The sequence below is a fragment of the Centropristis striata genome, chromosome 13 (genome assembly GCF_030273125.1).
Source record: "Centropristis striata isolate RG_2023a ecotype Rhode Island chromosome 13, C.striata_1.0, whole genome shotgun sequence".
NCBI lineage: Eukaryota > Metazoa > Chordata > Actinopteri > Perciformes > Serranidae > Centropristis > Centropristis striata.
In genome coordinates, this window is record NC_081529.1 from 30,788,035 (window position 1) to 30,815,970 (window position 27,936).

The 27,936-nt window shown below is 43.6% G+C and overlaps 1 protein-coding gene across 3 annotated transcripts; it reads right to left on the minus strand.

Moving 5' to 3' along the window:
- Positions 1–324: 324 nt before the first annotated feature.
- Positions 325–27,823, minus strand: pdgfab (platelet-derived growth factor alpha polypeptide b). 3 transcript variants are annotated; one of them, XR_009395510.1, is made up of 7 exons: positions 27,142–27,823; positions 25,760–25,856; positions 18,748–18,882; positions 17,321–17,511; positions 3,922–4,045; positions 2,659–2,783; positions 325–1,413 (listed from the first exon to the last, which is right to left on the minus strand). XR_009395510.1 is itself a non-coding variant. In XM_059348773.1 (6 exons), exons 1-6 carry the CDS (start codon positions 27,202–27,204, stop codon positions 1,400–1,402), a joined length of 624 nt encoding a protein of 207 aa, XP_059204756.1. In that variant the 5' UTR covers positions 27,205–27,821; the 3' UTR covers positions 325–1,399. The 3 variants fall into 3 exon arrangements, 2 of the variants coding, with proteins under 2 accessions (XP_059204756.1, XP_059204755.1); XM_059348773.1 differs by lacking the exon at positions 2,659–2,783 and having other exon boundaries at positions 27,142–27,821; XM_059348772.1 differs by lacking the exon at positions 325–1,413 and having other exon boundaries at positions 1,433–2,783.
- Positions 27,824–27,936: the final 113 nt, after the last annotated feature.

A 27,936-nucleotide genomic window follows, 5' to 3' on the forward strand; every position in this document is an offset into this window, starting at 1 on the left:
CAGCCCCACGTTCAGGTGCACATGCACACTGCAGTTACTCTTTGTGTGACTGACATAAGCACACTTTAATACCTCACATGCATGTTTTTGTGAATGCAACTTGATTGTGCAGTGCTGCAGAATGAGCTACGGCAGGGCAACTCACTATGAAGTTGCCATGTTTAAGCCACTCTATCCCCCTTCTTTGCAGCACTGGCGCAACAAGCAGTGGCAACCTTTTTCCTCTCTCGTCAGTTCCACCCCCCTGTCCACATTTGTGCATCTTTTCCACTGGATTAAATACAAGCATTCAACCACAACAAAAGAAATAAACATAATTCCTGCTTGGATATAAGTAAGCTTAATATATTTCATAACAAAAATAAAGCATCTTCCTGTACTGACTCTCACATCTCCTCCTTGCACACAAACCATATACAAGACTTGACATCATTCAGGTATACTGTAATATAATAAGAAACATGGATGACAACAATAACATCGACTAAAAAAAAAAAAAAAAAAAAAAAAAAAAGAAAAGACGTTGAGATTGTGATACTGATGGTTACAAATCACCAGACCACACAGAACTCTTGCATGTCTCCGAAACCCTTAAAAAAACGTCTTTTTTGTTCTTTCTTTTGTACTGGAAGAGACAGAAAGCAAACGTCCACACATATAAATAGTTTGTAAGTAGCGGCACATCTTCCTTTTCAGATTTTACTGTACATAGCAAGTGGGCAAAGTCACAGACCAGGAGGGGTCTCAGAAGATTTCCTCGTTTTCAAAAACTCAAAATGTTTGATACTCCATAGAGTCTTTCGACAAAAAAAAAAAACACTTCCATTTGTCTCTCTCTTTTCACTGTTTTTCCTATACATCTCTCTCTCTTTCTCTCTCTCTCTTTTTCTTTCTTTCTTCCTGTGTATCTAAGAGTCAAAAACAGGGCAGGGCACTTTCATGTTGCCCAGCTGGAGGTCATCCACCGCTGATTTGGAGTCTGAGCACCAGTTTCCCACGAAAGCTCGATCCAACTGTTTCATAGCCGTTTCTGTTGTGTGTCTTATTCAAACAAAGTCTCAAAATGTTCAACACAAATCCCTTTCATCATCTCCCTTCGGCCTCTTTCTGCCCTGCATCTTTCTCTTTTCTTCTCAATCAGCGGCAGGGTTCAGTTGTCCACAGAGGAAGTCATCATCACTGGTTACTGTTTTGTTTTGTTGATAAAAAATAAAAGCACCTTTGGCATCTTATTTATTTTTGTCTCTTGTCTATTTTCAGTCTCTCGTCTTAACAGAAAAGTTTGTCTTTTTAAAACGAAGGTTGCACGGCAGTGGGGAAGAGGACAGAGCAGGTCTCCGGTTGGTGGCATCCTCCTTTTAGGTCCCTCCCACGCTGAAGTCCCTTGTTCTGATTGGTCTCACCTCACATCCACTGAAGGAGAAAGAGAGAAAGTTGAGATTAGTATTTCACATTTTTACAGCCACATGGGTTTCATCATGACAAGAAAAGAAAACCTAATTAGATTTTGCATTGCATTTTGTGCCCAACTGCATAATTTTTCTCATGCATTTCAAACAAGCTGACACAACACACACAAGACACAACCACAGTTCTGATTCATGTTTCTCCAGATTTCAAAGACAGTGATCAGATCAGATTAAGTCTCAATATGTGCGTGTCATTGTGTGTGTGAAAGACAGAAAACTTCTCACAAAATAAGCCTCTCTCTCTTTTGGTTGCAGATAAAGTTGAGAGAGGAAAAATATTTCTGTTAGAGCCCGACTGATTTACTGGTCAACTGATTTCATCTGCTGATTTTGGCATTTATGGACAAATTGCTATTTTCTTTTATGTGTAAATCTGTTTAACATAAACTATAATGCAGAAAAAATAAGCTTGGGTTGAAATAGCTGTTATTTTAATGTGTAAACCTTTTTAACATAAAATACAATGCAGATGTTATCATAATTATTCTTTTTATTTTTTATTTATTCTTAATTGAAATGGTCAGCAATTGATTGAGTGAATATAAAGTTCTATTAAGCTATTAAAAAAAACATTCTCTATTTAAACGATCAGAAATGTACTGATACTGACCATACATTATTTAGCAATTTATTTTTAATTTTTAATTTATTTTGTATTGAATTGGTCAGGAATTTACTATTTAGCTATATATTTGTTTTTATTTTATTTATTTTTAATTTGACAATGTAATACATTAAGTTATTTTTTGTATTCAGCCAAAAATTCACTATATCAGCTGCCATGTTGGTAATTATTGGATTTTTTCCCCTCTAAAATCGGTCTCAGATATCCCGTATCAGTCGGGCTCTAATTGGTGATGACAAGGTGATACAGTGAAAGTGACTTTAAAGCAGTGAAACAAACAGTGACGTACAGTGGATTTAACTGTATAGGACGAGAAAAACAGTTCACACAACCACACGCAAGCCGGACACTGTGACACAAAGCGGATGGGTGCATGCTCAGCAGGCCACAAAATCATCATGCAGCATTCGGGCACAGAGCGAGGTGCTCCATGGCCCCCCCTCTTCTCACACTAATGGGCTGTGATGTGATTGGTGATGGTGATTGGCAGGCCCCCTTGTGCCCCGATTGGGCAATTGCAGTGCCAAAAGGTGAGCGTTGGACGCTGCGGTGCTAAAGTCCTACCTGTTCCCTTCACAGCTCTCCAGTGGACTTTGGGTAATGAGTGCAACTTTATTATGTCGCCAATAAATCCTTGCTGGGCCTTAGCTTTTTAGGTTTCCTTTTTCTACCTTTAGCCCTACGGTGGCCTGAAAACACAAAGTTGGGGAGGGTGGATAGGAAGGAGGGTTAAAAAGCAAGAAGCAGGGTTTATGATACAGAGAGAAGCACAACAGCCCTGGGACAGAAGCAGAGAGTGCAAAGATATGACACACTATAAATACTTCAGATGCCTTATCAGCACACATCACAGCGCTTATCTGCTCCTAGGGAGAGAAAGGCTTCAGATCAAGGCACTGGCGGATTTACCTGCTGTCATGCCAAGCAGCCTTTGGACACCCTCCCTTAACACACAGACTTGCATACGCTTCCATACACACACACACACACACACACACACACACACACACACACACACACACACACACACACACACACACACACACACACACACACACACACACACACACACATCCTCTTCTAAAGAGGCACAAACACACAAGCTTTACAGTTTTGCAATAGCAGGCCACATCACAGGTGTGTCTGCCTGTTTGGAAGAAAACTATAGGAAAAGGTCATTCAGTGCAAAGCCGAGGGGCCAGACAGGGAGAGAGAGGCCATCAGACAGACATGAGGAAGGAGAAGCATGATAATGCATGATGATGTAAGAATCATGGACAGATTATGAGTCAGTGGGCCCCTGGGCACAGACATGCAAAAGGCCAAACGATCTTTCCTACATAGGAACAAGACACAGAGACTCCCAGAAGCTTTGACCCTTTTTAAGTTGTTTTGTGTTGTTTTCAGTTCGGGGTAATTATATATCTCTGTGGTCATTTTGAGTCCTTCTGTGGTTGTTTTGCATGTCTTTGTGGCCTTTTTATCTATTTGTGGTAATGTTGGGTCCCTTTGTGCTTGTTTTGTCTACTTGTGCTTGTTTTGTGCCTCCTTGAGGTAATGTGTGTCTCTTTGTGGTCATTTTGCGCCTCTTTGTGATTGTTACTTATCTCTTATAGTAACATTCTGCATGTAAAAGCCCCTGACCCTTTGTGCCTCTGGGCCTATAGCCCAGTAACCCCACTCTGTTATCCATCCAATGGAAGAAATGATGGCAGGACTCAGCTGTCAAACTCAACCTCAAATTGATTTTCTGCAAAAAGGCAATGCTGCAACACTATTTGTGATTGTGTAACAATGATATATTACAACTTTGAGGGTCAGATTTACCTGTTTCAGCATCTGAGTGCTCCACCACATGATGTGACGTGCACACACACTCCAGGTGGTCTTCTAACCGCACAAAGACCTCTTTCAGCTTGGGTTTCCTCCTCACGTATTCCACCTTTGCCACCTGAGGAGAGGAAGAGAGAAAAGGTTAGAGCCAGCTCCAGCAGCATCATTACTCTTCGCCGTGCGTGTGTGTCGTCAATGAATGCACACACTCTTTGCCCATCCGCTAACATCAAGAGGCGTAGCGCTGTGACTGATGACTCTTTCATAAACCAATTCATAAAAAACGCCGGCCGTCGCTTATTTGAAGTGTGACGGCAGCATTCCTCAGAGGCTGATGCATCGAGTTCCGCTCGCTGTGTGCTCTATGGGCTGTAGATCAGGTGTGTAAATACTCAATGGAGTGTATGACCCTTTCCAAGCAAGCTTAAACAATGGGAGAGGAGAAATGGAGGGTAAGGGGGAGCGGTATACACCCTCAGGCCCAGGGAAGGTTTACCCTGGCAGGAGAAGAGAGGCTGGGAGATCCCCCCCCTGCTCCAGGCCTGGAGCATCCACATCCATCCAGACAGACACACACCTAAACTCCCTCGCCTTGTTCCGACTTGTATGCTCCTTTTAAACCACATTAATACTTCTTCATGGGTTAGGGAAAGTGTTGCTTAACATGTGCATGCAAGAAATACAGCTTACATGCTCTAATATAAGCAGTAGAACCCCAAGCAGCCCATTCCAATCTAACAAACACAAAAGCAATGCAGGAATTCATAACCTTCAGTCCAGCTAACACCCTCTCAGTTTAACACAACAGGGCTGACCTCCACTTCCCACCCAACAGCTAGCAATGAAAAGGACCAATCCTCGGAGGGTTATGAATAGGCTATGTTGATTAAAGCTTAGATGAAAGCTGAATAGAGAAGGTTGCGTGGAGGTTATGATGATCTTGTTGTGTAACTCAGGGGAGGTGGCTACATGCTTTCCCCTCTCTGATGTGAGTGCCAAGGGCAGGTAACCTTCCTATCCACCACTGAGGGCCCGGGGGCCACATGGAAACAATATCCCCTGCTTCACCCATCTTCCTGGTCACTGCACGAGAGAGGATATTGGCCGACAATCTCCCAGCGCTCTCTGGTGTTATGAACAACACGGTTTTGCAGTCTGCATGAGGCTAACACATGCACAGACGAAGGGCCAAAAACGATGAGAGGCTTTCTTCCTCTATCCTGTGGTGGCGTACCGCCAAGGCCGGCTCTCAGTGGTGAATTAGTCATGCAGACAAACGAACATACCAATCCCTGTCTGATAAAACAAAGCATAATGTTGACATTCACACAGCTAGAGCTGCCTCATGTCAGTGCTGTAACAATGGCTGGAGGGTCATCTGGGGAGGCTAAAGCTGAAATCAGGGACCGGTGGTTTTAGCAGACGCTCCTTTGCGACAGTTTCTTTCCATGGAGAGAGGAGAAAGAGAAAGAAGCGAGGGAGTGAAAAGAGGGTAAGCAAGCAGAGGAGGTATGCAGTGTGCAAACACAGGACAATGGTGTCTGGGTTGCTGTTATCGAGCCCTGACAGGGAGAGAGAGAGAGCGGGTGAAAGGGCTAGAGCGGGGAAGAACTGAGCAAGAAGGTGGACCATCACTCTCATTAGTGTGTGTGTGTGTGTGTGTGTGTGTGTGTGGGCAAACAGGGGGGTTATTTCAGGAAGGGGGAGCGGGGACTGACCATGATCATGAGCAGCATTAGATGACATTCATGTGTTACCTATTAACATTAGGTTTCTGGGTTACTCACTGGGGAACTTTATTACACTAACGCTGACAGATAGAGAAGTTATCAAAGGTTTATTGTTATCTAACAAAAACACTTGAGCCTTTGTGACTTAGTTTGGCAACTTAACTTGACAGAAAATAAATTAGTTATGACTCGACTTGTCGTGTTTAGAGGTGTGTACATGCAGCTGATATGCTCTCAATTTTGGTGACATTTGGTGATATATTATGCTTTATGATGTGACAACGCTGTGGTTAAAGTATGCTTAGGTTTAGGTGCAAACACTTGGTTAGGGTTTGCTTTTTTTTTGGTCAGGAAAAGGTGCAAAATGTCCTTGGTAAAAATATTTTTTTCAGTGTAATCTGACTTGGGACCTGCTTAAAAGTTGGACCAAATAACTTGAGTCACATGCCAAAAGTGTAGCCAGTATCCCAGAATGACTCGATGATATCAGCTGCATGCACACACTGTTTAGAGGTGTGTGCATGCAGCTGATATGCTCTGAATTTTGGTGACAGCCACTTTAATGTTACATTAAATGGTTGTCATTAGTTGATATGTTATGCTTTATGATGTGACAACGCTGTGGTTAAAGTATGCTTAGGTTTAGGTGCAAACACTTGGTTAGGGTTTGCTTTTTTTGGGTCAGGAAAAGGTGCAAAATGTCCTTGGTAAAAACACTTTTTTCAGTGTTATCTGACTTGGGACCCACTTAAGAATTAGACCAAATGACTCGGGTCACATGCCAAAAGTGCAGCCAGTATCCCAGAATGACATGCATTTCCCAGAAACACTCCAAATACTTAATCAAAAGATTTGACTGAGAGATGAAACGTGCAGCTGTCCCTGCAGACGCCTCTGGTGACGCTGGTTACGGGAATCTCTGAGCTGATGGAGGCTCAGAAGCAGCCAGCGGGAAGCCGAAAGAGTCAGCAACACTTACTACTGAGACTCATCCTAATGAGTAACACACACACACACACACACACACAAACAAAAAGCTATTGACGGATAAAGCGATGGGCCCCCTTGATGAGAGGCCCAGCGGTAGGCTTGTCTCCTTGCCCCTCACACAGTAGGGTTAAAAACACTCCCTGCAGGACACACACAAAAGCACACACACTTTGTCCATGAATGTGTATAACTGTGCTATAATACTGCTCTGCCCACTTTGTCAACACTCTCCCTTTCTCTTTCTGTCTTGTTTCTTGTGTTAGAGTGTTGACGCTACAGGAATGGATGTCTTCACTCCTACAATTTTTCCGCTTTACATCCATCTTTAGTCCTCCCGTCTTAGTGTCCATTTTTAGCCGCGTCTTTGCCACACAAAGAACACCGGCTTCCTATCCGGCGCAGAGTCAATGACTTCCCACATAAAACATACATCAGAAAGAGACCCCCATGCTGCGATGAGAGGCCCTGCACTCTCTTTGTATAAATCAAAACGATCTAAACTCCCTAGAAATCCGGGGCCCTGAGAAAGAGTCCCCCGAGCGGCAGTGGAATGATATCCGATCCAGAGGGCTGGGGTGAGGCAGGGGGGCTCTGGGAAGTGCACCCCCTTCGGTTTGTCCTCAGTGTCTCTGCGGCCCTCTGTGTGGAGCCGATTGTCCCGGCCGGGCTAATTGGGAATTCCCTGAGCACGAAGCACTGATGAGAGCATGATGGAGGGGAAAGTTTTACTCCGGCTTTCCAAGGAAAACACAACAGGGCTGTGGATGTGCACCGCGGGCCATCGTGAACTGGAACAGTGACAGGACTGAGCAAAAATAAATAAATTTGCGTGTGTGTGTTTGGAGAATGCAGGGGTGGAAGGAGGCTGAATGGGGTGGGAATTCATTTATCAAGAGGGAGACTTGTGCCCTGGAAACAAAGAGTTCTTGTTGAGATGCAACAACTGTGAGCAAGTGGAGGAAAGGTGGAAAGACTCGAGCTATGTTAACACTACACAACTTTCAAAGTCGGCACATCGCTGCACTGTTCACACTAGGGATGTCACAATACCAGATATTTTGAAGTATAAGAAGCAAAACAATAAATCCTATAATATTATTCTTGACTGCCAGAGACTCTACTACTGCCGTAGTACTCTACTGTAGAAGACGAGTTCCATGTTTTCAGACGATATGCATGGATTTGATACCGAAGTATTGGTTCTCATTAGCCGCGTTAGTCTGCTGATCATAAACATTGTGATCGTGAATTAACTGGCATCACTAACTGTGCACAGAATGTCCGATGCTTGTTGTAAACAAACAGAGATCCCTAAGTGAACACCTCCTGCAGCAGCAGCACATACACACTGTACTGCTACAGAGCTAACTGTTAGCCTATTAGCACTGTGCACAGATCTTTCCAGCAATATAGCGGGGATTTGCGGGACCACACTATGAAAGGGGCTTATGTTTATTGTGGCTTGTGACTACTCGCTACTTCGCCAGCTTTTACAAATGGCACATGTTGTTGTGGCGTTCAGTACTACGTCATATAGGACAGCTCAGGATGGCTCATATTCAAATTAGCGGGGTTTCGGTAGGTGAGACCTGCCTCATTCCGGGTATTGGACTGTAATGGAAACACCCCTACAACATCCCTAGTTTGAGAGACTACATGACTGACTGGTGACCTGGGGTCACACACTACAAGATCCTTCACCAGGAGGAATTCCTGATTAGTATGTGTGCTCTCTGAACTTCTTTCAGCCCCAAAAACACACTCAAGAAGTGTTCTATTAATGGATGTCCACCAGAAACAAGCTCTCCAAGCTTTTGTATTGGCTGATTTGGTTTCCTCTGCTGCAGCAACAACTTTGCTCCTTGTTGAACAGGTGACCCTGTCCCACAGGTTCCCCTCAGCTAGTGTCTTGCTCTCTAAATCGATACAGTTCTTGTCATTCACATATTCAAAATGTTCTCAAAACAAAAATCAGGGCTAAAGTTTTGTAGTGCAAGCTAGATATTATGGGAAGGAGGAACTTAAAAAAAAAAAATTACACAAATAGAAGGTGACATCATCTGCAGAGGGGGAGATAACAAACCTCTGAAGAAGCAGACTGAACATCAGACAAAGAGACAACCCCCCACAACACACACACACACATACGCAAACACACTCCACTTTTCCACAGTGGAAAAGGTTATCGCAGGCGGTGTGTGGAGAAGAGAGGAAGCAAGAGGGGCATTTATCACATAACTCACAGGTCTCCAAAGCCAAAAAGGCACTTCATGGCACACCTCTCTCCCTCTCACACACAATAATGTATCACCGGATGTGAATATCTATCTGCCCCTGACCACATCGTGTGCTGTCTCTCCTCCCCTCCCTGAGACCAAAAGAAACATCGTGCAACATCAAATATCAAAGAATCCAAACACATGTAATCTTTCTCTCCTGCATATGTCTTTATAGAACAATTGCAGATGAGAAAGACATCGCACTCAGCACTTAAAAGAGAAAATAAGATTTTAATGAAAGAGAGACAGAAAATGGCAAAGACTGGTAAAATTAGAGAGTGGGAGATGGCTCTGCTGCAGGATAGACAGAGAGAGTGAGGAGGGAGTGAACAACTATTTCACATAACAGACAATCAGACTCTGAGACTGAGCGCAGATGAGAGGCGGAGGGGGACGATGAAGTCAGAGGGGAAGTGCAAAGGGGAGGACAGGAGAGGAGGAGTGAAGGAAAATACAAAAATGAAGCAAAATATGATTAAAATACGGCTGCTACTTTTCCTGCTCAAGCTGATGCATTCCAGCCGGTGCAGCGGTAGCCAAACTGGCTTGGTCAGGGCGCTCCCATGGTCTCTGACCCGCAACGCAACCCCCGCCGCGCACATCGCACACACACATTTATACACACGCACAAACTCCCTCACCCTTCTTCATCTAGTAGAAGAGCTGAGTGAATCAAAGGGAAAATAATTCACAGCTGCAAGAAACTTCAAACACGGGGGCCCCTCATTCCCATCAAAACCCCCCCCACACACCCCCTTCCACGTAATCCACAGGACCCCTCAGACGATCATAAATCACGCTCACTGTATCACCGTCACACTGTCTTTTATTTATGAAACACCCCGTAAGTCAGGGTCCCGCACAACCGCAGGGCTACAGCTACTGCTTTCCCCAACACCCGGATCTGACCCACTGCCGCTGAGGTAACTGTCAGTCTGCGTGTGTGTGTGTGTGTGTGTGATGGGGTCGGGGCCAGGGCCAGTGCACGGAGATGTGTGGACCCCCACACTCAGCACTGTGGCTATATCCGCCTGGCCTCTGTCAGCCTCCACTTTGATCCAGCAGCCATCAACACTTCATTACTCTGCGGCCCGTCTTCCTCTCGCTGCCGCTTCACACAAATGGCCTTGTCCCTGCGCTGCGGTGGGCGAGTTTACGTAGCATAGCATAGAGCAATCTCTCTCTCTCTCTCTCACACACACACACACACACAAACAATCCCCTTCTTAGGTTTACACAGATGTGCGCTGACGACCCTCTCTGACCTCTGCGAAATACTTGTTCAAATGCTTCAAGGACCATCAAAAGTTTCCAGCTACTAAACCAAACCAAATGAGAGAAACTGCGCTTTATTGTTGGGAAATGATGCCATTCTGATTAGATCAAAGTCCCCCTCCACATATTTTTTTTTCTTCTTGCTCCTACAGTTGGATGTTAGAGCTTCCCTGTATGGAATGATGCATGTGCAGAGTTTCACACTGGAAAGTTGTTCTCACATTCATCTGCTGAAAGTGGAAAGTTTCTCTGCGCTTATTGAAATTTCTGATTTTAAAGGGTGGGTATGAGCATGATTTGTGACATTACAACTACTACCAGATTTTACAAAAGTTGATACGTTCTGTTAAATTATTATGAAACAAAATGTTTCATCTTGTATTTGCTGTATTTACCTCAATGCAGGTTTTCGTATTTCATTGCATTCTGTTTTTATGACATTTTTCACTTCTTAGGAATCAGGGTTGTAGTTTGGGAGTCAATCCTGGTCAAATTTGCAACTTTTTGTGTGACCTTGCATCCGACAATAAAAGCTCTAGAAATGAATTAAAATTTGTATAATCATACATGTTGGACTTTTTAATGATGTAGAAGCAAGATATGAATATGTTTTTAACGTTTGAAGCAGATAATTTGTATATACTAGTGCAGTGCCTGTAGAAAGTATGTATTTGTATAGTGGGAGATGCAACATAAGAAGTGAATAAAGCTAAATCTCCGCTTAGCATGCTAATCGCTAATAACAGAATTTGCACATTACATGCAAACCACTGCAACGTCTGCAACTCTATAAAACACTTACTTTTCATAAGGTACCACACCATCCAGCACATACACATTGAACATTGATATTCGCTGGAAACTATTTGAATATTATTGGAAAATCGAACCTTGTAGCACACTTTAAAACTCAGAAAGACATGAAAGCCACATACGAAATCTTAGGTCAGCGAGATATGCCCTAAACACACATCCACACACACACACGCACACACACACACACACACGCTTCTTGCTTCTATAGATAGATTTGATACAGGAGGAGGTCTTTAAGGTTCTTATTTTTGGCTTCTACTTTTGTTAAGTGTGTTCATTTTGACAATTTTAAAATTTAAATACCATTTACAGCACAAATACTGTAATTTAGTCATCATTTCACTTACTTTGTTACTCAAGGGTATAATTAACAACTCATTGATGCTTCTCCCTATGTAAAGCACTCTATGTGCTGTCCTTGACACAGTCAGGGGACCACAAGTACTTTTCATGTCATTTGTGCAGCTGGAAACACAAGAAAACATCTGAATTACCTTGTACTATATATACACCGATTCCAGGGGTTGAACCAAGATTAACTAAAATGACAACTATAAACAGCAGCGCTCCAGCTGTGTTCCTCACCTTCCACATAATTGTGTTTCCACAATACCATAAGTTAGCTAACATTAAAGTGGTAGCCAGAAACAGTGGATGGAAGGCATTTGATTTAGCTTTAATCTATCATTATTCTTAACAATAGTAACCATCTAAAGACTGACAACAAACATCACAAATATCGCATGGAGTCATTCCTGTGTCTGCTCATGTTGTTCTGTGAATGATGAAGCAGAATATAATGAACTTAGAGACCGAATGTACTGCAGGAGCTTTAAGAGGTAATGGGTGAGAATTTGAGTGACAGCTCCATTATTTCTCTGTTTAATCAGCCCCATAGGAAGAACAAACAGTGAGGCAATAAGATTCCCACACAGAGACTCACACACATCCATAAAGACACACAAAACCGCAGCCTAACTGTCTTTCTGTCCCACACACACCTTGTATACTAGTCTCTCCAGTCCAAAAACACCAGTTGTTTTATGAGTTCGTCTAGCAAGCCTCGGAGCCAGAAGCACTGAGAAAACCATCAGAAACACTGGACACAGCTGCAGCTGTCAGCAGACAGAGAGGAAGACACGAGGAGGCAGAACAGAAGGAATACAGGAGAAGAAGGTGAAAAAAGACAGGAGAGAGTCCGAGAGAGGGGAGGTGAAAGACTCACAACAAAAGGAGACAAGAGAGTTTGAAAGAATTTCACTTCTGCCATCAAAACACTAATAATATACCTATTCTGCTAGTCATATCTACATTTTAACATTTAAAAAAAAGGTCAAATGGTCAACATGTTCTGCCAGTCTTCTGTGATAAAACATTAAGAGAAAAAGAGACGAAATGTGGAGTAATCATTTGGATGGGAAAAAAAGAGGAGAGCCAAGATGCTGGAAAAGGGGGAGTGAATGCGGTGTCACTGAAAGTGCATAAGGAGGTAGGATGGGGGTGAAGGAGGAGTTAAAGGAATGCTGGGATGATTCTGAATACATAAAAACTCATTAAGAATTCTGTTTGCCTCTCCTCTGTCTGTTTCCACAACTTTTAGTCTTTCTTTCTGTTTCCATCTCTCACTTAATCCCATTTATGAATCTGCTCTTATCTTTACACCGTCCTCATGCCACTCCTATGCCAATGCATGCAGATAACAGAAAATAACTCACACGCACAAATAAAGCTTTAGAGACACACCTATGACAGTGATGCACCAAAAGAAGTTGCAAAAGGGAGACCAAGAAAAAAGAGAGCGAGTGGATTTAAGATCTGCCCCTTCTCCTCCCTCAGGCTGGTCCTATTTAAAGTTGCCTTTTTTATTACCCTGCCACTGAACAGGACAGGCTTGTACAGTACAGGGCCTGCACAGACCCGCTTCCTTTTTTTTTTTTCCTGGGTCCATAGCATGAAAACTGAAAGGAGAGAGAGAAAGAGAAGAAGGGGAATAAATAAATAAAGGTGCATTTGGACAAATGCATAGTGGCATGAGACGGAAAGAAACACAGCGAGTGTGTTCTTTTCCCATCTTTGGCCAACTGAAGGAAAACAAGTCAGGCCCAGGGTAGACGGGCAACATTTTTAGCTTTCTAATAAACGGAGGGAGAAGCACAAACTGAACCCCTATTCAGACTAACTGCTGAGAGGACAGACAGGAAAAAAAACTTGGCATGAGACAATGTTTCTCACACACAATGTGGTGAATGTCTCCTGACCGGAGCGAGCCCCTGACGGATGACCTTTCCAGGGATACGACGCCTCTCGGGCCCCCCTCGCCCCGCGGGCTGGAACCACATGGAAAAAACGGCCCCCGTGAATCCCTGCCCACCACGCCTGAAGCTCCGTCTCCGGTCTGTGTGCTCATTTTGTCCTCGGTGTCATGAGGGGGACACGGACGCGACATTCCAGGGAATCTAGCCGTATACTGTCTTGTTAGTCGTCGTCACTGTCTCTCCGTCCGTCCGTCCGTTCCATCACTGTGATGGAGGACAGAGCTCTCATTGAGCCGTCGGACAGTCCGGCTGGACGGAGAGACAGACGAGCTTGCGTGCAGACAGACAGACAGACAAACAGGGTTGTGCTCTATATCAGAGCTCTTAACCGCACTGTGAGTCAGCATCTCTGACCATAAACCCTCTGCCCTGGACGCAGACACAGTGCCATCCTGTCAGTGCAGGAAGGGAATCAGTCAAAACAGCTGCACACTGTGTTCAAAGCTATTTTAATTGTGCTGCAACATTTTGATGTAAGAAAGATCTTCTTCAGGTCAAGTGGCCATCACAAAGTACAGCGAGCACTATAGGGTCGTCGATTACTACATTTTAATGCTTTTTTTTCATGCTGATTGACGTATTTCCAAGAAACTCCTGAGCACATATATGGTAAACACAAGATTTAAAGTGATACTTTTGCATTGATTCTTTGAGAAGAAACCAGGTTTTACAGATATGTCGGTTGAATCAACTAGTCAAAACAATCAAATCAGAATTACTTTATTTATCCCTGAGGGGAAATTCAGTTAGTCTGTTATCTCTGTTGGAATGAGACAGCCTGATGGCTGTAGGAGCGAAGGATGTTTTGTATCTCTCTGTCCTGCAACAGAGATAGAGGAGCCGTCCACTGCTGTTTTTTTGGTCCATAAAGGTTTTGTGTAGCGGATGATCCGGGTATTTCAAGATGGCCTCTTGACAGGTCATCTCTCCACCACCTCCTCCAGTGTGTCCAACCTGGCTCCAACCACACAACCAGCTCTTTAGACCAGTCTGTCCAACCGCCTTCATCTATGTGTGTGATGCTGCCTCCCCAGCAGACTGCAGCATAAAACAACACACCACCACCACAGACTGATAAAACATCTGCAGCATCTTACTACAGATGTCCAGAGATCTGAGCTTATTTTCTTGCTTTGTTTTTTAACAGTTCATCTCGTCTGTGCAGCGTAACTGTCTATGACTACATGATAAAAGAGGAAAATACCCTCCCATTTACACTGAAATCTCTCTGACCCGTGCCAACGTGTCAAGGGGAAGGAGGCAGGCGGGGTCTGTATTTGTTTTATTCCTCTGCTGCTCTATTGAGGCGGCATCTTTAAAACCCTGCCGATGGCCGGGCAAGATCACCATGATTAAAGAGACAACAGAGTCCAGAGATAGACTCAAAGAGCAACACAAACATAGTCAGAGTGTTCCAGGCTATCCTGTTTATCCCCCGGTTGTCTCTTACTCTTCCAGAACAGAGCACATAACTCCCATACCTCCAGACAGAGCCGTGCACCGGCTAACAGTCTGTAGTGTAAATACAGCAGAAATACGACTCAGCTGCAGCCACGGTGTCTCCTGTGATCCTGAACAGAGGGACATGTTTTCAAGTTACCCATGCCAAAGAGCCTCTGAGAACAGTGCAACCCCCTTCAATCCCTCGCCCTTTCTCTCTGTCACCTCCTCTCCTCCAGACTCCCTGCTTCCAGAAAAGACAAAGGGCCAAACAAACAGAGAGCGGAGGAATGGCTGTGCACTAGCCAGTGACACTCAGACATTCTCAAGGTACAGGAAACTCTCCCTCTCTCTCCCTCTCTCTCTCTCTCTCTCTCTCTCTCTGTCTTATATCTGGCAGGAGCATCCCTCCCTGGTCAACCCTTCAACAGATGTCCTGGCTGAAGTTGCCAACAACCCTCCCTCCTCCCCGTCCTCTCACTTTCCTCCTCTTCTTCCCTCCCGCTGTCCCTCCTGGCACAGCCGCCCTGGCCTCTCGCCAAACATGGGATAGAGTGATGAGGAGAGAGGGTGGTGATCGGCCGAAATGGAAGGAGAGAAGGGAGGAGGCGGCGGAGGTATGGTGGCCACTATCTGCACTCTAAAAAAAATGACACTGGCTCAACTTTAAAAAATTGTTGTAACAATTTGCATTTTACTTTGTAAGTTATTCCAACTAAGACATTGTTGAGTATTTCTAATGAGACTTTTATAGTTGGACTAACTCAATTAGTCTAGTAGTCTCTTAACTTTAACACTTATCTGCTCTACTCTACTGCCCTTACTTTTTAACTACGCAATGTTTGACTTGTGCTTTTTATTATTTTATCTATTTTCTTATCCTGCTGTATCTTATTTTATCTTATTTGTATTTTTATTTATATTTCCCTGTTTTAATTGACTGTTTTTACTGTTTTCAATTGTGTCTTGCTGTTTTAATGTTTATGTAAAGCACTTTGAATTACCTTGTGTTGAATTGTGCTATACAAATAAACTTGCCTTGCCTTGCCTTGCCTTGCCTTGCCTAGCACAACCAACATGATTTGTTTTGTCCTCTACAAGCTTAATTATGTTGAACCAACTCAAGTGATCAAATGACTCTATTAAAGTTGCTATAACTCCTTTATTTTACTTTCTTTCTACTCAGCAAAGTCCATGCAAATTGTTACCTCAATTTTATTGAGTATAAGTAACTTATTTCACTTAAGTCAGACATATTGTAATACAATATTAAGTTTCATTACCTTAATACTTTTCCTTGTTAAGTGAAGGCAGAAATGCTTATCCAAAATCAATATATTTCTGAGGTAAGACATCTTTCTTCACTTTTGATTTTGATCAACTTCTTGAAATAAGTTCTCAACTTAATGTAACAAATTGTATTTTTATTGCTGAAAAAGCTCATGTTTTTAAGTCATACTAACTAACCTCCTGAATCTTTTCTTAGAGTGTGGGGACAGGCCAGGAGGGCTCAGAGAGAGTGAAATGAAGAGGAGCTGTGGTGGAGCGAGGGAGGGGAAGACGAGAAGGAAGGCAGGTTGGCCCAACCTTTACTTCTCATGTGATTTACTTACCTGCTGAGAGGAAAAGTGGTGGAGATTTGTGAGTGGAAGTGGGTGTGTTTGTGGAATAAATGAGGTGAATGGGATATTGTGTGTTTAAGGCGAGACACTATACGGGAAAAAGCTTTTTTTTCATGCATTGGTCACCTATTAGAGCTTGGGTTCTTTTGCTTTTATAACTAATCTTATTTCACACTAGTGAATAGAAAACATCCGAAATACACATTTAACCCTTCTGTAGTCCTGGGGTCCTTTTTGACCCTAAATTATTTTCATCACACCATTAATATAGGTTAACTTTCATAGAATTGCTTGAAATGTGCCCCTCTGCATCCTTTATAGATACGACTATAGATATAAATTTCAACTTTCGTCGTTTTATAAATTTTTATAGCACCCATGGTCCTCAGGGGTCAAAAAGGACCCCATGACATCAGACTGGTATTAGGACATGTAGAAAAAAATGATTACCAACTTTTATTTTCACCTTTTAAGGCAATTCATGACCAACAAATTGATATTGATATTGATATTTTTCTTTTTTTAATTATTATTGGTAATTTTAGCCAAATATACAAAATTAGGCCTCATTTCAAGAGGGAAAAAAAGTAATAAAACCTGATCATTTTTTTCAATTGTAATAGTGGAAAAAAAAATCTTGATGGGAAAGCACAGAGTATGTTATGTCAACTTTTAGTGAAACTTATGTTTTGAAGACATTGTCCATTTTTAGATGACAGCAAAAAAAAGTTAGAAAAATCACCCCGAACCAGTCTTTTGTTATGGGGTCCTTTCTGACCCCTGAGGGCCATTGGTGCATAGTCAACAGGAGGGCTACACAAGGGTTAAGTGTTGATTTTACCACATTTTGTCTGTTTGTGTTTGTAGACTTCTCCTAAATTCAATACAATCTGGCCTGTATGAGTGTGCATGAGTGTGTGTCTTACCTTAACGGTGCGGTGGTGCTTGCGGGAAGGGTGACAGCGCATGTTGCTGGTGTTGCAACAGCCCGTGCAGCGCTTCACCTCCACACAGGGCGGCCATATCAGGAAGTTGGCAGACGTGGGATCCACCTGGCTCCTGGGGATCTCGTAGATCACCGTCCGCGTCTTACACACCGCCGGGACCGCCTCCTCTACTGGAAGGAAGACAGGGAAAAGGAGGAGTCCGGTAAATGGTCTGCATGAGTGTTCGCTGACACATTTTTCCGAATGCAAGCGCGTGCTGATGTATTGTTGTAATCTGTCCTCTTTTTTTTTTGTTTTTATTCCCAGCTGCATTCATGCATTCCTTCACTGCTCATTATTTGATGACTCACTCGATGTGGGAGCTGTTCGTCTTACCTCAGATCACACCCAACCTCCTTTAAGGCTGTTAAGGAGACAAGCTATCCAAAAGGCTGATCTCATATCAGCTAAGGAGCTTTGGGATCAAGTAGGTGAGACAGAAAGAGGCTGCTTCTTTGTTCAGAGCCCTCACTGGGGTTAATGCAGCGTGACTAGGCCAGAAAACCTTTATGTCCGCCGGTGGGGAATCTTAATAATGGCCTTTGACCCTGTTGGTGGTTGTGAAAAGAGGAAGCACTAAGCATTCATTTCAGATTTAATGCTCTGACAGGCACTCAGACCTAAAGATGTGACGGAGAGTGTACAGTAAGATACCATTATGTCGTAAAGATGATATGTGCATGTACACAACGTGCAGCCGTTTGTGGACAGCTGCCAAAATGACATACTGTATCGTACACTTATCGTATGGCGCGCATACATGAAATGCAACCAGCCACTGTATCCCGTGTTGCTTTAAAAGCTGCGCTGCTGAGAGGGATGTGAACGCACACATCACACACTACATGGTATTCTCCACGCCTCGATCAGATATCGTACCGCGTGGCGTTTTATGAAGAAATCTGACTGAGAGCCCAGACGAGCTGCAACTTGAGCCCTGAATGCCTGGAATTTCCACGCTCAAGGATATATTTCTCTCCTGACGCGTGTCTTAGATCTGCAAGCCTCTGGCCAATTAAAAGGCTTCATGTCAGACGTCCTCGTCAACCCCACACACCAGTCTCGTTTCTCATGATTCCGTGATTGCCATAAATAGTGGGTAGACGTCTTCATTAGGGTTCCTTTTATCCACAAAAAGGCCATATAAAAGCCACTAACCATTAGCTTTGTTTGAAATTAGTGTAAAGTGATCGGTTTCATCTCCTGGGAACTCCTATGTCAGGGGGGATATTTAAGAAGAGGTTATTTTTAGGGCATTATGACACTGTGATAGGTTGTGCCAAGTTGTGATGTATATAGTGCCAAATGTAATCATGATGCAACCTCTGAGCTGCACAGCGGAGCATATAGTGTTCATTCAGTCTTACCGATGCTCCTCTTGCGGCGGCTGTGGAGCTGGGAGCTCTTCAGGTCGTTGTAGTAACCAGGATGATGGGAGTAGTTCTTGTGGTGGTTGTGGTGCTTGTGGTGTTTGGGCTCCTCGATGACATTGTTTCCCGTACCTCGTCAAAACAGAAGGCAGCCACATTAATGATGACACACAGAGAGGAAGCGGGCACACAAAGATTATTCTAGGAGTGTATTTATCACTGCTGCAGCACTGCTCAAAGTGACCTAGTCATAAACATTGATTGTGTGTTTTACATTTACAGTATATAAGGGCTTAGAACATTATGATGGAAGTATATAAAGGTCATTCTTAGGCTCAATAAGTCTCTTATGTCTCATAAGTTGTTGCAGGAATTTTTTACCATTTGCTACTCAAATTTGGTGCCTTTTGCAACCCTTTTTGACCACGCAAGAATTTATCAAAATGATCAAATATCCCTGCAAATACCACACTAAGTCACCCAGACCTCGAGGAACACCACAGAAAAATCCATGCTGTAATTTTGACATTTTACAGATTTCTGCAAAAATGGAGAATGGGTGGCTCTTATTTTCAATATAACTGGGAGATATGTTCTCTGAATGTTCCCGGTCTCTAGTTTCACAAGGCTGTGATTATTCTAGAGGCCATGACAGGTCATTTTTCACAGTAAGATCAAGTTTCAAGAAATAGCCTCACTATAATAAAATGGCTACTATGGGGACTAACATCATCACACATGAATAAAATTGGATTCACTGAATCGACAAGAGTCTCAGCTTTCCAGTGGTAACCCATATATGCAATTCCAATACTGTTTAGGAGCCCCAGTATGCAAAAATATATTCAAATACAATAGATTAAAAGACTTGTGGGTACCCATTGAACCCATTTTCATTCAGATATCTTGAGGTCAAGGGACCAATCATGATACCAGTATCTCTACTGTAGCATTAAAACTGAGCCCCTACAGCCTCTGAAAGACAGTCTGCCTGCTGAGATTGTGTCTCAGATGGTTAACAGTGTTGACTGTGGTGGGTGGCTTGCTAGGCCTCACCAGAAAGGCTGATCCGCTATTGATGTTTTATATACCCCCTTCCACAACTAACAATGTGTTGGTTAGTCACACGACCATAATGAGACGGTAACTTCCTCCTGGCCTCTCGTGTTGCATGTAACACATGCTTTGATTCCTTGAAGGGCTTAGGGTTCCCTTCGGTGTGCCCGCTGGCTGGCAGGGCAACTGCTGATGATGTCACAAATTGAGGTAAACAGTCCCGAGTACACATGGAACAGGCACGTATTACACAGACCCCTGTGTAATTGCATGCTTTGTGTGTCAGCCTCACTCACTCATTTGGCTGAACTTTCCCAGCAGGAATAAAGTATCTAGACGCAGGTGAGTCAGCACGCTCCTTCAAAAACAACCAGCTTTCACAGGCGCTCAGCGGTCTAAAGTGGTCATTTGACAGGTGGTGCTCAGCCGCCATTATCCCTGCACCTAATTAGTGGTTTCGTGTCTCTCATTTAACTGAAAATGTTTGCTTTTTCAATCATTCAGCAGCTTGGAAAAGTACATGTTTTGTTATGCTGCAGTGGTAGCTCCTTAATGCTCCCTAACTCCAGTCTAATATAGCCAGCTCAGCTTATTCACAGTCATGGTCATCTGATAAAGCTTGCTTGTTTTGGTCCCCACCCAGAATATGAGGTGGATTACAGAAGAGTGCCAGAGCAGCTATAAAGCGATAAAGCTTGTTCGCAGGATACTGCCCTTTCCCAAAGAGCAGAGTCTGAGAGTGTTTGCTAAGTGGGTGGGTCTACCTGTCTGTAGCATACCCACCCACCTGGCTGACACAATCCTACACCTGTACACTTAACATAAAGACACGCTCTCATTATCCTCCATAACATGCTAAAACCCAATGTACACCAGCACAACAAAGCTCAGCCACAGGCAAACACATTCCACTCATCCAGCTCCTTTGTGCTGCGACCAGAGTCATCTGAAGGGATTTCCTCTACCTATACACGATCCACCTCTGGGATCGGTTGTTTATTTGCTTTTGGGTGCCTTCTTTTTCCAGGTCGGCCCCTCAGCGAGAGCGCAGGGAAATTTCTTTCTAGCCTGTCGTGCCGTCAGTCAGACAGCCAGTGACCTAGAAGGAAAGGTCCACAGAAAGGAAATGTTGACTGCAGCTGAAGCCTGGAGTTAAGTAAAGGGCTGAGGTATCAGTCTCATGAACATATGTCACACACAGTCTTCATATATGTGCAAACACACACCTACACTGTCTATCTGCACTGTCAGGGGGCAAAATGGTCTCACAGGAATCCGTGAAATAGCCACGGATTCGCTTAACTCAAAATCCTTGGAATAGCGATGGAATCACTCAAATTTCCGTGAAACTGACACGGATTTCGCTACAATACAAGTTAATGACAGTCATATCCCGTGGCTATTCCAACATACAAAGTGATTATGTACATTCACTGAGTGAATATTTAGAAAATAAAACATAAATTTCTCGCTAGAAATGTGATCAAAATCCATTTTTATGCAGAAACTAAGTCAAAATATTGATTTTTTTCACTAAAAATGAGAGAACTGTCCGCCATGTTTTTTGTTCTGACCGCCAGGACCTTAAAAGTCACGTGACTTGAAACAAACCAATAGGAAAAAATATCCATGGAATAGCCACGGGATGTGACTGTCATTAACTTGCATTGTAGCGAAATCCGTGTCAGTTTCACGGAAATTTGAGTGATTCCGTGGCTATTCCACGGATTTTGAGTTAAGCGAATCTGTGGCTATTTCACAGATTCCTGTGAGACCAGGTTCCAGGTGGACTCATTGTGACAGCTGGCTGATTTTCCTACCTGACAACCTTTTAACACTGTGGGTCACTGACAGAACTCCCACTGTGCCTCCTCTCTCTCTGCACCACACCTATCCCTCTCTTCATCTCCCCCACTGTCAGAAGAGGACGGGAGCGAGGGAGGGCATCACACCAGTGACCACCCGGAGACAGTTTGTGTCAGAGCTGACAGGAGAAAGGGAGGGAGAGCATAAAGAAGTCCTTTATAGACTGCGGAGTCCTTTTCTCAGCACAATAAAAGGACCTTTCTGTGGGTGTTTTCTTTGCGCTAAAAGGAGGAACATGGGGAAAGAAGGCAATCAGAGTGATCAGACAGGAAAGATGCAGGAGAAAAAGAGACATAAAGAGAAGAAGAAGAAGAAGAATGAGTGAGGGGTCTGCTCCTCTGTTGGTTCCAGGTGACTGAGAAGTAATAACACGCCCGGAGCGTCGTCAAACTGAGACAAGAGAAAAGAGTACAGGAGACAGTCTCTCGCTATGAATCAGGCTTTCATGACTCGCAAATTACTCCCTCCATTAGCTGAGGGCCTCGGCCTCCTCCCTTTACTCCTCCTCCTCTTTTTCTTCTTTCCTCTTCTTGTGTGATAAGGCAAAATGTTGTTGACTTCTAAAGAAAATATAACCCAGATTTTCTCATAGATTACAGTCGCAGTTTTTAACGTGTGGTTGACGTTTGGTTAGGTTTTGGCGACAAAACTACTTAGTTAGGTTTGGGGAAAGATGGTGGTTTATGTTGAAATAAGTATGTTTCTTATGTAAGCAAAAATAAGTCAAACAGCTCTAAAAATAACTCAGAAGTGAGTTGACTTTTTTGCTTCACACGAGACACAAACAACTTGTCCTCAGGGAAAGTCCCATGTTTGAGAAACAACAAAAACAAACAAAATCAGGGAATTATTGGTCTCTCATAGATATATGTTTGATATATTGGTATTGATGTTTCCCATATGCACCAATATGGATTTTTTTTCCAACACAGTTTGTCAAAGCTCTCAAAGATGTCAACTCTATAGTGTCATTCAACACAGAGGAAAATAACTATATAGGGAAAATACAGCTGGTGTCAATGTGACAACCTAACTAACAGTTAAAACTATAAACCAGGAAGAAAAACGACAATTACCAACATAAGTCACCATGTTGTAAACTGTAGCTGCTAGCAAGCCAATAGCAGCCGCCAGAAACATTTGGTGCTGTTTAATTTCAGTGGACAACTTGCGACTATACGGCCCTCAATCATATGCCAAATCCCTAAATTGGCACTTTAAAACTTTGATTTCAAAATCATTTATCTCTGAATCGGCCACTCGCCACCTCACTATACTCGAAATGTAACTGAAAATGCAGTTTTTTTGCATGGAAACATAGATTTTTCTCTCTGTGTTTCTTCATTTAACAGTCCCATGGCGGAGTTGACAAAACATTAGTTTATGGCATATGTAAAATTCCCTCCCTCTGGATTCGAAGCACAATAACACTGTTTTTGAGGTTCATAGGAAGTTCTGCCAACTGTACCAGAGGTAAACACAGTGCCAGCTTGTCAGAAACAATGCAGATTGCACAACAACTTGCAGACTTCCTGAGTGAAGTGTAGCGGGAATACAAGCTCCAGGATCCTCCTCCACCTCTGGCCCATGCCAAGAGTCAGGTTCCCTTTTCTGTCAAAGTCCTTCACTGAGAGAGATAAGAGCAGGCAGGCCGGGGGGCCGCCGAAGGAGGGAGACGGGGATAGCGAGGAGAGGAGCACCTCAGGGGCCAGACAGTCATCTGTAGACTTCACTAGGGTCATCTCATCTGTCAGTCAGAGCTGAAGACACCATCCTCGCAGGATGTGTGCACTGTGCTAAGCTAAATGAAACACACAGCCTGGAGATAAGCCCTGCAGGCCTTCCTACTGATCCTGACACATTTACGTCCTCATGGGCTGAATTATAAAGCCATCCTTTCTGCGACGGAGATCTCAGACAAAATAATACAGTAACGGCTAAAACAAAATAATCGAGGATTTCCTGGGTGTGACCCTCAAAGCACATCAGCCTGTGTTAGATCTTCCAGGTGCTAGTGTTTAAAAGTTTACACCAACACCTCAAATAAGCCTTTTACTTTCTCCTTCCCCGGTTGACGTGCTATGCCCCGTACAGTTCAGCCTATACTGGTAGCTTTACTGTCCTGGCCATCTGCAACAAAAGCTCTGAAAATACCCCTCTGGCTGGCGTCAAAGGTCTTTTAATGGGCTGGCCTGGGCCGCCAAGCTGGCCGTCAGACAGATTTATGTCCTCGTAATAATAATCAGCCTACTACTGTTACCCTGCGAAACATTCCTGTGTTTGAAGAAAGACATGTTAATTCAATTATAAACACCTCTTCTCATGCTAGAGGCACTCTGGAGATCTATTCTGGGCTCAGCGTAAAGTGGGTGATCACCGTTGTGGAGCACAGGTTGGTTTGATTGTGAATTAATAAATAAAACACGCTAATGATGCAGGGCTATTACTAGTGCTAATTGATACGTCCATCAGAAAGGCAATGGAGTGGTTACACAGACGAATACTTGAGTGAAAGATCGGCCCTGCTGAATATAAGTTTTGAGGCTGCTAATGAGCTATGACCAGTGAGGCAGCTGACATCATTTGGGACTGTTAAAGTAAATTTAGTAATTACCAATTTCCATCAACAAATCTTTAGAGGAGAGCCCTGAGTTTGATATATGACCAGAGCCTGTGTAAATAGAGGCTCATGTGAAGGCAAACAGCTTCTTCCAGCGCGCCCCTGTAACTTAATCTGAGACAGCCTGAGACGGAGCGGACCCCCACCACAGAAGAAGAAGCAGCACCTCCAAGAACCTGAAGTTGGAGAAACCCGGCTGACCTGCGAGCCGCTGTCTCTGTTTACAGGGCAACATATGCGGTTGCTATAAAGCCAGTTTATTGCAGCAGCTGAAAGAATAAGCACAAAAAAATGCCTGCCAGTGAAAGTCCATCTTTGTCACATGGGTACAGTAGACGCACCTATCGTGCTTACTGCTTTATCACGCACGCCAGGGCTGCACTTGGCAGCACCCCTGGGTGCACAGATCCCTCCTGTAGTCATGTATTTGGAGCTTGATTTCAGGAGTGAATGCTAAATCCAGCTCTAAACAGGAATACCTGTTGTTTTGGGACAGTCATTGTATAACAGAAGAACTGTGAGGCCAAAATGTATGTATGAGGCTTCATTTGAAAGGTAACAGCTAGTGTCTGAAATGCCCTATTTAGCTTATAGTAAAAAAACAACAACCCTAAACTACATCTAACAAAAAAAGAAAAAAAAGGTACCAGCTGGTGGGCAGGTGGGGTTTAAGAGATTAAGTAATTTTCAGCCTCTAGGATATGGAGATTTCCTGCTTTTCTCTGTTTTCTATCATATTAAACTGAATATGTTTGTGATTTAAAGACATCACCTTGGATTTTGAGATTGGATGTACATTTTTTCACTTTTCTCCTAACATTTTATGAACCAAATTGAGGAAATAATCAGCTGATAAATCAATAATGGAATGAATGGGTACCTGCAGTCCTGTTTGTTCACTAAATCCACTAAACCTGCAGGATTGGCAAAGTCTCTACATCTTATTTAACAAAATGTCACTCAAACCTCAGCTACCTATGCCAGCTACCAAGCACAAGTGGATCCATGAATAATGGAAGCATATAATCAGTCGTTTCAGTGATTATTACACAGACTTCTCCAATCCATCCAGCAAATATTGAACACATTGCAGTTTTCATTGACCACTCCCCAGTCATGACTATTTTAGATGACCTTTGTGTACATTTATGTAATAGTTATTTGGCTTGATCTTTAAGCCAGCACATGTTGCCTCACAATGTAAATGGAGAGTCTCCAAATATTCAGATGCACGTGTACTACCAAGAAGGCTATCTTTAACAGTGATTCCACAATGGAGCATTATTCTACAGCTAATAAAGGCATCCTGCTTGTGTAATCGTGAATGCTGCAGCTGTTTTATAGGCTACCAAGCGTGTTGTCACGTCAACAACAGCAGTGTCGCTTGTGAACAACATCCAGAGCATGAGAATTTATAAAAATAACGCTGAAGGTGTGTTGACAAAAGTATCAAGAGGCAGAATTTACCTACGGAGTCAATGTCCAGTAGCCGCTGGAGGTCGCTGATGCTGTGGATTTCACTGTGGGACAGTCTGTCTATCAGCTCCTGGGGAAACTCCACTTCCTTTAGGGGGCGGGAGGCGGGGGGCAAAAAAATAAAATAAATAAACAAAGAGATGAAGGTTAGAGATGTGTCGGGTCAGTGGCAAAACGTGTTTGGTAATTGTTTGTCCGTAGAAGTAAACGTTCCGAGTTTAAACAACCACATGGGAGATCAGTGCCAGAACAATTTTGCAACTATGTGCCAACTACAACTCGCAGATCTTCCCTACTGCCATACATTCCCCTCAAACGGGAGCGAAGGTGGCGCAGAACCCCCTTCAGAAATTGCGTAATTTTAGGTAAGATATGCTTTGTAAAGGAGCAAAGCTGCGCAACGGGGGTTATAATTCATTATATGTTTTTATTATGATCTTCTGCTTGGTTCGGCGCCCAAATGAGTCTTTAATAAGCACAATTCCCTTGAAAAATGATATATTTTTTCTAAGATGCGCATTGTCTGGCATGTAGGATTGTGGGAAACCCGTCCTAAAAAAGAAAATGTGTTGTTATAATTACTTTTTTTGTGTATTAATTTGATGCCGAATTAATAAATAGATTCCACTGAGCCCAAAACGGACTTGAATTATTGTTTTACTACTACTGTTCCGCTGCGCACAGTTGAAAAAACATTAAATCGCCAGTTTTCTAAAGGAATCTGGAGCTGTCTGCCCGTGTGAACGGCAGCTCGCCACACTTTGCACTTGTTGCGGTCTCGCATGCACCTCAAGTTGAGCAAACCGTGCAGCCTTACAGGAACAGTGGCTATTTATATCGCCCGGAGCGGTTCCCATGAAAGCGCTTAGCCCAACCAAAACGTTTGCCCAGTTGGCTCGGGCTACAAACAGATTTGGCACAAAAGCCAAAAATAACTGCGATATGCGTCCAAGTGCAGAAGCGCGCAGTCACTGACCCTCATGATAACTGTTTGTTCATTCTCGAGAAATGAATCCATGTAATCACACTGTTCTTATAATAGCCTCTTGGTCTGAACTACTTATTTTATTATCATAAAAAGGGGACTGTTTGGATCGGTTCATTCAAATTAAGAAATTATTTTAATTACATAGGTTCATAATCGTATCCTAATTAAAGGCTTTAAATCAAAACTTAAGAGTTATTGCTCTGTTTTCTGTCTCTGGGCATCAAGTTGTGGTGTGCTGTGTAGCTGTTGGAGAAATGCGCGCTCTGTGGGAACTTTGCACCCTCACAGGAATAAAACCCCGCACCACAGTGTGTGTGACATGGGGCCAGAGTGGCAGTCTATCCAGCCCCGCACCTCTCTGGCTGTGCAGTCCTGGTAACTTTACCTCAGAGCTGGCCAGCAGCAGGTACGTCGTCCACAGCAGGAAGTAACAAAGTGCGGCTCTCATCTCCCTTTAATTTAGATTTAACCCCGAACAAGAAAAAGGTGCTGTTCTGTAGGAGCCGCAGAATCGCTCCTGGCCCCACAGGATCCACAACCATCCCCTCGGGGAGAGAAACCGGGGTGTGAGAGCTGCTCAGAGGGCTCAGTCAGACTCCGCGCTGCACTTGCTTGCAACTGTGAAGAGGCTGGAAGTTGACTCTTGTTATTCACATTGGACTGCGTCCTCTTGACGGCATAGCTCCTCAGGCGCAAGTGGGACAATCCCAAGAGACAAGTCTGAAGCGCATTGCACTTGTCCTTCACCCTCTAACAAAACAGGCTTCAAACTTTACACTGAAATATCAAACAAGAAGCGCAGTTGTTGAACTAATCACAATCAAGACGCCCGGCTTTTTTTTCTATATTTAATAGTCCTAGAAGAATATAATCCAAACGAGCAGATCCTCTTGGAAAATCACAGGGAAGGAAGCTGTCCGTGCTGTGCTGTGCTGTGCTGTTCAGAGCCTGTCTTGCAGCAGTCTGCACAGGTCCTTGACTGTGTAGGACTCTGAAGTGAATGGAGTCAGAGCGCCACTGAGCCGCTGGATATAGAGAGCCAGCAGCTCCGTGCCCGTTGCGCCTCCCCTCGCGCTTCTGTGATCGTGCATCTATTCAGCGAGGAGAGCTGGTTGGCTGGTTGGATGACTTAAGACTCAAGAGCATGTCCCCATCCCCCCTCAGCCCGCGTGTGTGTGTG